This window comes from Corvus kubaryi, unplaced genomic scaffold (assembly GCF_017639235.1).
Source record: "Corvus kubaryi isolate FWS band 111438036 unplaced genomic scaffold, C.kubaryi_AGA036_p1.0 37209, whole genome shotgun sequence".
Taxonomy (NCBI): domain Eukaryota; kingdom Metazoa; phylum Chordata; class Aves; order Passeriformes; family Corvidae; genus Corvus; species Corvus kubaryi.
This window is the reverse complement of record NW_024581060.1, coordinates 1,441,522-1,454,916: the sequence shown is the minus strand read 5'-3', so window position 1 is coordinate 1,454,916 and position 13,395 is coordinate 1,441,522. Positions and strand designations below refer to the sequence as shown.

Here is a 13,395-nt window from a genome sequence, read left to right as displayed (position 1 = left end):
TGCATAACCTCAGCAGAACCTAGCCCATATTGTGCCACCTTGGATTGGAGGTCCTGGGCAACTTTCCAAGCAATTACCTCATGCTTATCATGCTTGCCTGGATTTGGGAGAGCCTTATACACTGGGAAAGCTTGGATCTCCCCTTTTGGGGAATCCCTACCATCCTGAACTTCTGGCACAGCCTGTGGATGAAGTGTAACAGCTTCCCGGTTACCTCCAGAATCCTCAGATCTATTTGGCATTCCAAGTGTTTCCAATAACCTTCAGTCACCCTCCTCCAATGCTCGCATCTTAACTGACTCTAAGAAGCGCCTGTAGTGGGTCGGACGCACTGTTACTGTGCAGTACTGAAAGGTCCAGGGGCGAGACCAGCGCAGCCTTTTTCTTCACCGCGCAGCTACAGCCGCCTGACGACCTGGGGCCAGAACCTCATCTGCCTCACTGCCTGACGATGAATCATCAGGCAAAGGCAACTCTGAGGTGCTGGGAGTGAACAGAAATGGATGGAGAGGGCCACTTCGGCTAAGTTCGCTAGAGCCAGAACAGACAACACAGACTGCAGCTGGCTGCGCTACAGTTTGGACAGCAGCTTCTTTACAGGGTGCCGTCTCGGCCAGTTCCGACTGAGCCGGTACTGGAGCTGCTGCTGCTGTCTCTGGGGCTACAGCCGTGCTCGGCACCGCGCTTGTCTCTTGCACTGCAGCCGCGCTCGGCGCCGCACTCGTCTCTGCTCCTGTTTCTCGCTCCTCGGCTGCTGCTCCGCAGCCGCCGCCGCTTCCAGGTTTTACCGCGGCAGCACTGCTTCCGGGTGCGCCGCCGGCCACACCGTTTCCTGGTTTGGAGCCGCGGCTCCGGCGGGCGGCGTGGGTGGTGCTGGCGGCGCGGGCTTGGCGCGCCCCGCATGGCAGGGTGGCTCGGGCATCCGCTGCAGTAGCAATCTAAACAGGTCCTCCAACCTTTGGGATATGTTTGGTAACTCTGTCAGCAAAGGCAGATGCTGCATTAAAAGGTCAATGGCTCAGTTCTGTGACTGCGCAGAACAGTCCAGTGCCAAGGAGGGCAGCGGACCACACCCAGGCAGTCTTGGCGCAGTCTCGCCCGGAGCTACGCCGGCTAAGAAGTTAGATCCAGGTGCATATGCAACCGAACTAGGAGCCGCTCTGGGCGTCCAAGTTCCTAAGCCGCTAATTTGCGGCCCTGGATAAGCCGTGGCCGCCGCCAAGCTGAGCAGCAAGGCAGGCTGTGCACCCTCCCGCTGCCCCGACCCGCCACCTCTGCCGGCACAGGGTACCTGGGGGCCGCGGAGTCCTGCGATTGTGCAGGGTGAGGCAGCGCAGGCTCTGCCTGTGGAGCCGGTGGGGGGGTTTCCGACTCCACCATCATTTGCCCCAGAAGCCCGGTCAGCGGGGTCCCCCTCGGACATTCCTCCGTCACTCATCACCGAAATAGGCGAGCCAGCTCTGCTGCTATAGTCAAGGTCTGTCAGCAGAATAAATAACTAATAAATAAAGAATGCCAGGTTTGATATAATTCTAACGCTGCTGGCTCCCCAGTCGGGAGCTCGTGTCAGACAGCACAGCCAAGTTCCTGCCATAAGGCAAAGTCCAGGGCAGTATCTTTGTCCATGGAAATCCCTTTTAAGGTAGCCCAGTCTAATAATTCCCGAACTGAGTTTTCAGGAATGGAGGTGTGCATCATACTGAACACACCTTTCCAGACCAGTACCACAGCGTCGGTTTGTGAGCCACTGTTTCCCATTTCTCAGTCCTATCGGACTTCCTGGTCCCGGGGGCGAAGGGGAACAGCGTACCTCTAGAGAAATTCGTCTTGGCTCGCAGCGTGCAGGACACGTCAGAGAGTGCAGATCACGTTGGGCAGCCCCAAATATTACCAGAGGCCTGGGCCCTAGGGTATATCACTGTGTCCCGCAGCCATAGGGAGGAGGAGGAGAGAGAGATCCAGAAGGCAGGAATTGTGCAGCAAGATTGATTTATTTAATTATTTTACAAACTCTTTTATAGACTTTTTTCTTCATAGTCTAATTGGACAAAGGACCAGCCACCCCTTGGGGGGTGATTGGCTAAAATCCTAAAACATCCATTGTCAAAATATTTTTCTACTATACCATAAACAAGACTTTTCAAGGTTGCAGGTGGCTTGGTTGTTTACATTCTCTGCTACCTCTTCTGTGAGAGAGAAAAGTCTCCCACGGACTTAGAAAATAGCAAGAAAATCCTTGCTAGCAGCATTTTTGTATCTACAGAAGCTTTTATGTGAGAGCAATCCTTGTATGTATTCACTGTTTGAGGTAGTATCCAAATTTCAGTGGTGGTCCCCGAAACAGGCTGACAGTCCTTTTATATGGGAAGGAAAGTACCTAGGCCCAGTGTTTCAGGTGCAGATAATATGGTGCCAATGGGAGGTAAAGGGCAGCAACAGCTTTTGGTGCTTGTACCTTTTGTGTCAGATATATTCAATTTAGAGCCCAAAGAGAAATATCAGAGGTGGATACCTGAAAAATAATGACCTTTTCTTGGGAAGTAACAGACATATTCCCAGTGCTGGTGGTGCAGATGATAGGCTGCCAAGGGCAGGTAAAGGCCAGCAAGAGTTTTCTGTCCTGAAAACTTATACATGGGAGCAATCCTTTTATGTATTCAATACTGGAGGTGGTATCCAATCTGAGGTGTTGGACTCCCCAGCGATGATGATAAATAGGAAGGAAAGCACCTAGCACCACTGTTTCCGGTGCAGTTGATAGGCTGCCCATGGGATGTAAGGGTGTAAGGCCACAAAAAACTAACTTGACAAGGTTTTTAAAAGGGCTTATGGTGGTTCACTGAGTTAGATGCACGGGAGAAATACCAACAAGATATTCTCAAGAGGTCAGAACAAAGAAATAGACTTTACTGGCAACTTCAGAAAATCAGGGGATTCAGGAAAAAGGTTTAGAGCAGCATTCAATCAACATAAAACACTTCTCAAACCATTAACTTGGCCCGTTCAACTTAGTAAACCCTTTTGATTTCAAGTTACTCACATTTCTGAGAAGAGGGAATTAGAAGAAGAAGAAAGAGAAAGACAGAAAAGATGTAGAAAAGGACACATATAGCTACCAACTCCTGTGTTCCAGTGGTGTTCACCTAACAAAAATTCCAAGATGAGGTATGGTTAAGACATATGCTTGCCTCGTGTTTAGCCTTAAATGCCACTTAGCCGTCCTGAGCCCTTGCCCCAGGTGGGACTTCCAGTCATTTAGCCACTCAGGCACTGTGTTAGGGCCTCCAGAGGCAAGGTGTAGAGCATTGCCTCTGGTGTGCCAGGCATTGGCAGCCACTGCCAGGCTGGGATACTGGCTCTAGACAGGTCTGGGGTGTACAGGGCAGTGTATTGCCTTGCCAGGGCAAGGCCTGACCTGCCCCTTTCCCACACACATGCACCCCAAAAAGTCTTGAAACATCAATCTCCTCTAGTCTCTCACAAAAGGACATGTTTCTGTCTGGGCACATCTTGTGCTGGAGCAATCCCTGGAAATATTAAATTTTTGAGCCTGTCTCCAAATGTTGGAGCTGAGATGCTGACTATGAACAACAGTACTTTTCCTTGAGAATGGAAACATCTAATCCTACTGTTGGTGCTGCAGATAACCATCAGTCTACTGGAGGCAGAGTCCAGCAAGCCCTTTCTGTCCTGGCAGCTTTTGTGTGGGAGCAATCCTTAGACATATTCAATATTGGAAGCAATGTCCAAATTTTGATGGTGGGCTCCTGAAGGAGGATGACAATTCTTTTAGGAGGGAAAAAAGCACCTAGACCCTGTGTTTCACAAACAGTCCCATCAAGAGACTTTCCCATTCAAAGGCAAATAAGGGTGTAGCAGGGCATCTCACCCCCCAAAAAGAGCTTATCTGTTGCTTATTAACTGGTGAAATAACTCAAATAGGACAAGCTGTCTTGTAGTGAGTTATTTTGTTGCCATGGGATTAACACTCCCAGCTGACAATAAACATCTTACTGTGGAAGTGAGATCTGGAAAGATAGGCTGGATTTCTGACCGACAGACACCTCACTTTACAAACTATGAAAGCTACACCAAGCTTTCACAAAGCACATTCCCTAGAGATTTGTGGAGTTTCTCCCCAGAGCAGGGATGAGGTTACTCTGGAGGTTGAGTGAAAGGACTCTGTGTACATTATTGTCATTTTGGTGGTAAGTAACATTTGACTGCTAATCAATACTATTTCCTTTGCTAGCTTTAATGCTACCTTGGTATTTTAGCACTCTCTTATGTAATCTACTAGTAATCCTTTTTGGTTTATATTGTGTAGTAAGTAATTCTGATTAAGATCTTTTGTCTGTTATCTATTTTCTGTTCAATAAATAACTCATTTTATAAATAGACTTGTCATCTGCCATCCTTAGAACTTGCATGTCAGTGGTTTCTTAAATTTAAGCTGTTGCCAAAAATCTGAGGCTAAGGTAAGGCTTGTCTGAAGCTCCCATTCATTCCTTGACAAAGGGCTGACTTTCCATTTCAAAGGGTATGCAGAAGAGAGCATCCTTATGCACAAGAGTGAATTGCTCATCAGATTCCTTAATTGTGGTTAAAAGTGTGTAAGAATCTGCTACCATGGGGTGTAGGTCTCGCATGATTTTATTAAAAGCTCTGAGATTTTGGACTAGCCTGTATTCATTAGTATGTGCCTTCTTTACCAGTAGGACTCAGATTCCCTTAGTAATCCATGTTGCACAAATTTAGAAATTAGTTCTTCAAACCCTTTTCTAGCTTCTAATTTTTCTTCTATCCAGTAAAGGATATTGTTTCTGCCTTACTGGTCTGGCATAAGGTTTCACCTGTATTCTTCCTGGTTCTGCTGCTTTTGATTTCCCTGCAATTCTGGTGGTCAGAGTGACAGCACTCTTCACCTTCTCTGGGATTCCTTCTGTTCCATTTGGTTGCTGTAATAACATAAAAATCTGGGCCTCCAGGGCTTTACTTTCTGGAATGCATACTTGTATTTGTCCATTTTCAAATATTGCTTGTTTAATTAAACTGTTTAAAATATCCGTTCCCAACAAATGCAATATGCATTCAGGCATATACAGAAATTGATGTGTTAACCACTGTTTACCTATCTTGAATTGTAAAGGTTGGAAAAATGGCAGATTTTCACTCTCCCCAGTGCCACCAAAGGCATTTAATAGTTTCCTCACTAGATTTTCCTCTACATGTACATAAAACCAAATACACCACTCCAGTATCCACTAGAAATCAATTTTCTCATTCCCCAGCATTAATGTAACCACGGGGTCAGCCGGGGATGACTCCCCCAGTTTTCTTTGTGCTTCACCTATAGTCATTAATTTCACTGCTTGTAAAGCAGGATCCAAGTCTCTATACTTTCCAGCTGTCTTCATTAATCGTAGAAATCAGAGGGTGATACCTCCCTCTCTTGCTTTATCTGGTATGATTTAAATAGGTTAATCCCCTTTAGAATAGCATGCTTCATTACAGATATAATCAGTCTTTGATAATGCATTAATAACTCCCATCGAACCTAATTATTAGGATCCCACCCAGGGTAAGTGCAAGAAATATGATCATCTACTGTCTCCTACTCCTTGAACAGGTTTCATTTTTGTCTTTCCCCTGCAGTGTTCCCCCTGCCCTTTTTGGGCTTTGTTCCACTAACACAGCTACAGCTTTTGCATCTGACTATTGGACACGCTCCACACTGCTCGCTAACAATTTACTCAAATTTCTAGGAACAATGAATCCAAATATCACTGGCCTATCTTTCTAGTCGGGGGTATTTTAAATACCATTATAGCTTTCTTGGGATAAGTCCCTACTATCAGACTTTCATTGGTTTCCAAGCTGAAAATCCTTCCACTCCTCTGTCAGTTACTCTCTTCCTCATTCCAGGAGCTACCAACAGTTCAACATCCTCTTTCTCAAGTCCCAATTGACTCTCAATTCAAAGAACAAATCTAAGTATTTCCATTTCACTTCTCTTTTCTTTTGGCAAAATAACATCAACTGCAAAGCCATATTATAACCCCTTGATACTCTAATGGATACTCCGGGCACTTATGATACCCGATCTCTAATTTGCTGACAACCACTTTAGTATTGAATCCACAGTTAACACAAATCCCGACCTTGTATTTATTTAAAATAACTGAAGATTAAACAGACACAATAATTAACTAAAACAGTAACTTATCGATGTGCCAACACTAGAGAGTGCTCTAAACACACAGTCCTAGCTTAGGAGCCACATCAGCAATTTACGTTCATTAAAATAAACATTTTATACACACCCAACACTTTAAAATTCACACAATAAAAAACCAATTACACTTAACACTCTTACAGCAATTTTTCTTTTTATATATATACTATGGGCCAGAACAGACAGACTCAATAATACTAAGACTCACAAAACACTTTACATTTCAGGCATTAACACTTACAGGGTTTAATAAGCACAGACAGCTGGCAAACCACTCTACAATGTGGCTCCTGCGCTCATGGCACTGTGTCCAACTAATATGGAGGCAAGTGGGACTGGGACCCACAGTGTGCATGGCGTTAACCACATACACAGTTTTCCAACTAGGTGGTGGGACTTGAACCCGCACCCTTTGATACTCACTCATATGGTTTTACAATTATATTTTAATAGAAAACAGCCAGTTATATCATCACTAGCGATTTCTTTTTATAACCCAAATATCACACTCTTTTTTTTAACATTTATATCATTATTTTTATAACCCAACTATATCATATTATAGAGGTCAATTTCTGCAGGGATTCTTGGTCACAGCTTATGGTTAGGTACACCTTTTATACCCTCAGTAATGCCTTACTAAAATCCCAGGGGTCTTGCCCTGAACTCACCAGATCTGGGGATCAAGGACCTCCTCGAAAAACCTTCGGTGCATGCTGGAGGTCCTCTTGATCCCATGAATCCATGGAGCATCAGAAACAGAGTCCCACCTGTGTTGCCAAAAATTGTCACTGAATACGTCACCTAACTCTATTTTTTAGTATTAGGAAGTAGGCGTTACTTTATTCAGGCCAGGGTGCATAGTAAATAAATCCAGCCACACACAGCACTTTCAAAACTTTTCACTTATTTATACATTTTTAGCAAACAAAGAAATTAATGTTCATTGGTTCTAAATTACATCATTATCTTCATTAGTTGATATTCTCTCCTCTGTCGGTTATTGATTTCTCACTTCTCATGCTAATTAGTCTACATTTTTCAGCCCTTTTGTCATCTTTTTCTCAGATAGGGAGTCTCCAGTCAAAGTACTGAGGTGTGAACAACAGGCCCTGAGCCAAAGTTGACCTCTAGATGAACCTTCCAACCAAACGTTATATTAGTATCTGCTCATTAATGGAATATGGATGATAATTAGCATTACCATATTGAATCAGGGGGATGGGAAGCAGGAGAATTAGTTTGTTAGGAACAATGCATCCAGCTTGGTCAGCATACCAGGGCAGGAAGAAAAGATAAGAGACCACTGATAAGGGCAGAGGGAGTCTCAGACAGACATCCTGCCTCATCCCAAAACTAGCTCAAACCAGTCTCGAAGCTTAAACCCAGGCCAGGGGTACAAAAGAGCATGCATAGGGAAGAAAGGTGAAAAGTTCAGGATGATGAAGATTCCTGACTTCATCAAAAAGACCCTCGGAAGACCCCTACCAAAGCCACCAAACCACACTACGCAAGCGCAACGCGGATGTAAATGACTTTTGGGTTCATTATAATACGAAGCGAGGCTGGGCGGGGCTAGGTGATGAATATGTATAGGCGTGTTGCGAAACTTAATGAATATGGAACCTGTAACCCAATAAATACCGAGCTGAATGCAGCTGTCGACACGCATGGCTTTGGAGGAGCGATCCCCCGTGCGTCCCAGCTGGAAATAAACATACCTACTTTACTACTTATTTAGTAGTGGAGTTCTGTCCGCTCTTCAATATATGTATCTGCTCATTAGCGAAATATGCATGATCACTAGCAAAATATGTGGTGAGATAAGAATATATTTACCTTTCCATATTTAGAAACCAGACAAGGCCATGAAATCAGATATCTGGCCTTGTTTGGGGGTGTATGGTCAAAGCCAACTCCCTTGGTTCCTCCTTTAGCCCTGGCCAGGCTTTGGGAAGAACCCAAGGGAAGGATGAAACCAGATGTTTCCACAGGAGAAGTTATGTTAGCTTGTTTATTTATCTTAACAATATAAAAGCTGGGCCCTCTCACAGCGAAAATGAATGCCTTGCCTATGGGTGGGCACACCACTCAGGATTTCCCAGTTACCAGGAGTGGTTCTCCAAATCCTTCACTGTGACTGGGGCTCCCCAGCTGATGTGCAGATCTAGGTGATGGTAAAATATTAGGGTAGCTGGTGATGTATCTTTCTTAATCACTACAGGCAATCTTTTGTAGTAATGATGAGGTGCATTACTTAGCTTATCCTTTGTAATTCATTGCAGTTTTGCACTATAGTAAATTACACTTATTTGTTAAATTTGGCATCTGTGTCTTTTGTGCTGACCTTGTTTTCTGGCAAAACACCAGCACACGTTGGATCATCTTTGCTAGTCTCTTCTTTATCTTCTGGTTACACCAACATGCCCTTGGAGGGCCATAAATTTTGGATCCCAAGTGTCAAGCTTTTAAATCTCTCAGGCTTTATTCATTGAAGCTTATCAGGGTTAGTTTAGCAAAACTCGAAGTTTCAGTGATCTAATAATCAAGCTCTAACAATAACAGTCTGTGAAATGAAACTTAGCTATCTGTTCTCTGAAGTGGAAAACTACACTGCTTAACTACTTATGATTAATACACTGCTTACGATTAATTTAAAGAATTAATTAAAAAGTTAATTTAAACCATTGATTAGAAAAAAAGGAATTAGGAAAGTTACATCATTTTCAACATCATGATCCAGATCACTTAGGAAGATACTAAACAGCATTGCTCCCAGTATGGATCCCTGGGAGTTCCCACCTCTGACAGGTTTCCAGTTTGGAAAGGAGCTGGTTCCCAGCCCCAGCGAGTCCAGGTACGGACGTACATTCCAACGTGTCAACCACAATCGCCCTCCCTGCAATGCCGATCATCACCTCCAGCAGTCCCCACAGCCCCCTGTTTTCCTGCCCGTGTGACCAGCACGGAGCCCGGCTGGCCAGGGGAGGGCTGCCAAGCCCCTTTCCCCCTGTCCTGCCCCACTCTCGGGCCCTGCCCCAGGTCCTGCCACGAACCCGGTCAGTCATAGCCCATGGCCCTGCCCCTGACACCTTTCAGCAGGGAAGCAGGACCCAGCTGAGCAGAGGAGAGGAGGTTAAAGGCACCAGAGAGCATGGCTGGAAAAGAGGCTTATTTACAAGGATTTGTCCTCCCCTCTCTGTTCCTAATAGCTGCTGGAAGATAGAGGAGGCCCAAAGCTGCACATACTGGCTCCCAGGTCAGCTCTGCAGTGCAGCTGTTCTGTGTGATGTCTGTGCTGCAGGAGCACACAGTTGGCTGCTCTCTGCCAGAGCCTTGTGGTGATGGGCAGGGGAGCTGCTGGCATGCAGAGGGCCTGGCAGCAGGTGATGGTGGCCTCCAATCAACAGTGTGATGTGCTCAGTCAAATGTGTCTGGCAGGCTGCTGGGGTTCCCTTTTGAGCACAGTGTGAGAGCGAAACAAACCAGGGACTAATGTTACCCAGGGATCCTTGGGGCCATCACAAGCTAGCCAGCTCTACCAGATGGTCTGGCGTCCTAGTCATTCTTTGTTGGCTTTGTGGCTCTGCCATGAGGACACCTCTAACAGCAGAGACTGAGCAAATTTTTTAGCACTCCACTCCTTGGCCATCCTCATATTTAAAAAGTTTTTCCTTATAATCAAGGCCCCATATTGTGCAAGGAGGGGACTTGCCCAGATTTTGGAAAAGGGTATGGGTCTATTCTGGAGATGGAACAAGAGCCCTCCCCAGCAGATTTCTCATACTTACAGACTGTTTGCTGTTCACCCTATCATGCAACCTAGACTGGTATTGGAAACACCCTCTCCCAGCATGAAAACTACTGAACCATATAACTTGTAGGATAATAATGGGGATGTGCAAAAGCTTAGGGGCAGATCTGTGGCCCAAGCTCTTATTTTATATCTCTTCTGTCCTTCCTAGGACACCTCTTAAGGCCTCCATTGGCTTAAAACCTTCAGGAGGATAGTTTTGCTATTCCTAACCCACTCTTAGTTTTCACCCATCTCTCCAAATGTCCAAAAGGACTCCACTTGCTCTGCACCACAAAGCTGTGAACTGAAATCATACATCGTGCATACAGCTAGAGGAAGTTTCCTAGGTGATTCCATTCAATTCACCCAAGTTCTTCCCAACTTTGTCACTCTCCTTTTCTCATTTGCCTTGCAGATTAAGGTGGAAAAACCCAGGTAATTCTTACCATGTGGCCATAGATGTGCTTCCCTCCCACTGTTCATGCCTAGCAAGTCAGAGTTTGAAAAGCACAAAGGAGATTCTTATCTCACTGGAGGGCTGAAACCCCAACCACGTGCTCATAAAGAAGCCAGGGGCCTCCCTGACTTCAATTCTCAAACCAAAAAAGGAGCTAGCACACCTCTTAGCTACCCAGACTGGAACCAAAGGAAAATGCTTTGTTTGCAATTTCTGCTTGTTTACTTTTTCTCTTCAGAAAGCCCTAGGGCTTCACCTCCCCTCATTCCGAAGAAAAATGAAGGCAGGCAAAATGCCTGTCAGCAGATTTCTGACCTGGGAGCTCCGGGCAACTGCACACCATTTCAGCCTCTACTTCTGTGCGGCTTTCAGGTATTCCCTTTCAGTCAGACATGGTAAAAGCAAGCCTGGCTGGCTCTGATCACTTTCTGTGAGATTTCATAATCTCTGCTGCTAGTCCTGCCCATTTTTTTGTCCCAGCGGGTCAACCTTTCCCAGAGGACTTAGGGCAACACACTGCTTTCCAACCCATGGGCCCAGCATCTCATGTCACCAGACACGCTGCAAATTCTTGGTAAAAGCCATTTACCATCCTCCCTGTTCCCGTGTCTGGGCAACAGCCTCTCCAGGGCTATCCTAGAGACACGAACGTTCTGCTTTCAATAACGTGCTGTTAAACGGGAGATTAAAATAATGGCAATTTAAGTTAAAAAGTTGACTCTGGCCGGCGCCCATTATTATCTGTCAAGTCCCCTAGCCCTGCAGTCACCTTTAGCACAGAGGGGGCTGGAACTCCAACCCGTCCCGATGCCCTCATCCCGAAGCGCCGGAGGCCGCAACAGCCCACAGCACGCAGATCGGTTCCAGCGGTGCGGGCGGGAGGGGCTGCGGCGACTGCCGGTCCCGCCCCCTCTGCGCAGTCGTCTCGTCACGTGGGGCGGCTTGAGAAGGCGCGTCCGCTCCCTGCCCCGACTGGCGGCGCGCGCGGAGGGCGACACGTCACGTGTGCGTATCACGTGACCTCGTCCCGGACCGATGATGTCAGTCCGGGGTCACGTGACCGGTGCCTACGCGCCGTAGGGCCGGGTGCAGATGGCGGACGCGGAGGCTGAGGCGGCGGCGCGGCCTGAGGTGCCGCGGGTGGTGTCGGCGCTCCGCGCCCGCCTCTGGCAGCTGCAGGCTGAACTGCGTGAGCAGGAGGTGTCGGAGGCCTCGTCCCGAGCCTACTGCCGGGGCTTCTGCCAGGTAGGAGCCGGGCGTGGCGGGCCGCGGCGCGGGCTGTAGGCCGGGTGCGGGCAGCGAGGATGCGGCCGGGGCAAGCACGGGACTGCCGTCCTGAGCGCTCGCTCTTCCGAAGCTGGCGGTGCGTAGGGCTCGCGGCACCGTGCCCGGCTGGCGAGCGGGGCTGTGCACGCCCTGCCGAGGGCGCCCCATGGGCTTTGCGCTGCGAGCCCGGAGCTGGGGCCGAGGGGACTGCTCGCCTTTGGGCTTTGGCATCGCTTTGGACCGGGACATCCTGTGGCCCTCGGGTGGGTCTCTGGGATAGGCGGGCCCACCGCATTTTCTCGGTGCAGTTTTGGCTCGGTTCCGAGGCGTCCGGTTTTCTTGTGTTTCACTTGTTTCGGGATTAAATCTGCGTATTCCTGTCTTGTTTGAGATCTGCCGTGGGGTGCAAAGAGTGCTTGCAGGCCTCTAGGGGCCTATAGTGCCCTTAAGTCACTGAATTAGCTGTGGTTTGGATATCTTGTCTTGAGTCCTTGCTTAGTGCAACCCAGAGGAGGATCACCAATTTCTGAATCGAGGCCTTAAGTCCAGAAGAAGAGCTGATCTTGATTCAAGCCACAGTGATGGAGATAACTCTTTCTTAAGTAAACTCTTCCAATGGTTAATTACTTTTTGCTATGGTCATAGCATCATTTACTGTGAGCACTAAGGTTGAAAAATTATTGTTATGATGCTGGCTTGCAGAGTTATCCCTGTTGAGTCTGAAGAAATTGTGGATTTTAAAGTAAGAAATAAAAATCTGTTTTCTAAGCTAGTTTACAGCACCTTAGCTGAAAAAGCTGTAGTGTTTGACTGGTGAATGGCAAAATCAGGAAAAAAACCTTGCTGGCGTGTTACAAATTATGTATAAGTGGTGTTACCCTTCGCAGTCTTCCATTTTGCATCCACAGGTTGCGTGCTTTGCCATACCATTCTGGGAGGATGTTTAGCTCGTCACTTACTGAAACAACAGAATAAGTATACTTACTAGGTTTCAAAACTCTTTCTTCTCAAGGTGCAGGGTGCAGCTGCATACTGCTGCATTCGTCCCAAGTTTAGTATGTGGTGAAGATCTGTGACCTTGCATTGATATGGAGCCTCCTACAAAGTGTGACTCTTTCCATGTTTAGGTTTTGCTGAAATTGTTTCCACTGGTGTACCTTGTGTCAGACCATCAATGCAAATATTCAGCTAACACTTAATAGTGGTTGTCAAGATGATCAGTGTGTGTACGCATCCAGTTTTCCAGATTAGTTTGGTACAGAAGAAGCTTTAGAGATACTTGATCAGTGGAGTTTGCTGAAAGACAGTTCTGCTGCCTAAAAAAAAAAAAGCACACAATGACAAACCCCAAACCCTGTCCCACAAAAAATGTAGCCCTCTAGGTCCTTGTGCTGTTATTGTAGTCTGGTTTTAAAATACTGTGATAGCGCAGATAAAAATGGAAAAGATTGTTTTTGAGTTGCCATCAGTCTGGGACTTTTCAGGTTGCTGTGCCCGTACTCCAGGAGATGCAATGGGAGACGTGGAACTGCTGATCTGTCCTGCAGCAGCTTCAACAAAGGATGAATTTGTGATGTCATTGTGGAGTCAGACCACTGTGGGTAGGATGTAATTTTATGTCTGGGTTTCTCCTGACAGGGG

The 13,395-nt window shown here is 46.7% G+C and overlaps 1 protein-coding gene and 1 long non-coding RNA gene across 2 annotated transcripts in view; one reads left to right on the top strand and one right to left on the bottom strand.

Moving 5' to 3' along the window:
• Positions 1-4,635: 4,635 nt before the first annotated feature.
• LOC121661897 lies at positions 4,636-11,449 on the bottom strand. The gene is made up of 2 exons (XR_006015115.1): positions 11,258-11,449; positions 4,636-7,005 (listed from the first exon to the last, which is right to left on the bottom strand). It is a non-coding gene; the product is annotated as an uncharacterized LOC121661897 (long non-coding RNA).
• An 87-nt stretch (positions 11,450-11,536) lies between these two features.
• Positions 11,537-13,395, top strand: part of RLF (RLF zinc finger) — a 60,579-nt gene continuing 58,720 nt past the window's right edge. The window contains exon 1 of the mRNA XM_042022535.1: positions 11,537-11,733. Within this exon, the coding sequence (XP_041878469.1) occupies positions 11,581-11,733 (153 nt within the window). The 5' untranslated portion in view covers positions 11,537-11,580. The remainder of the gene's footprint in view (positions 11,734-13,395) is intronic.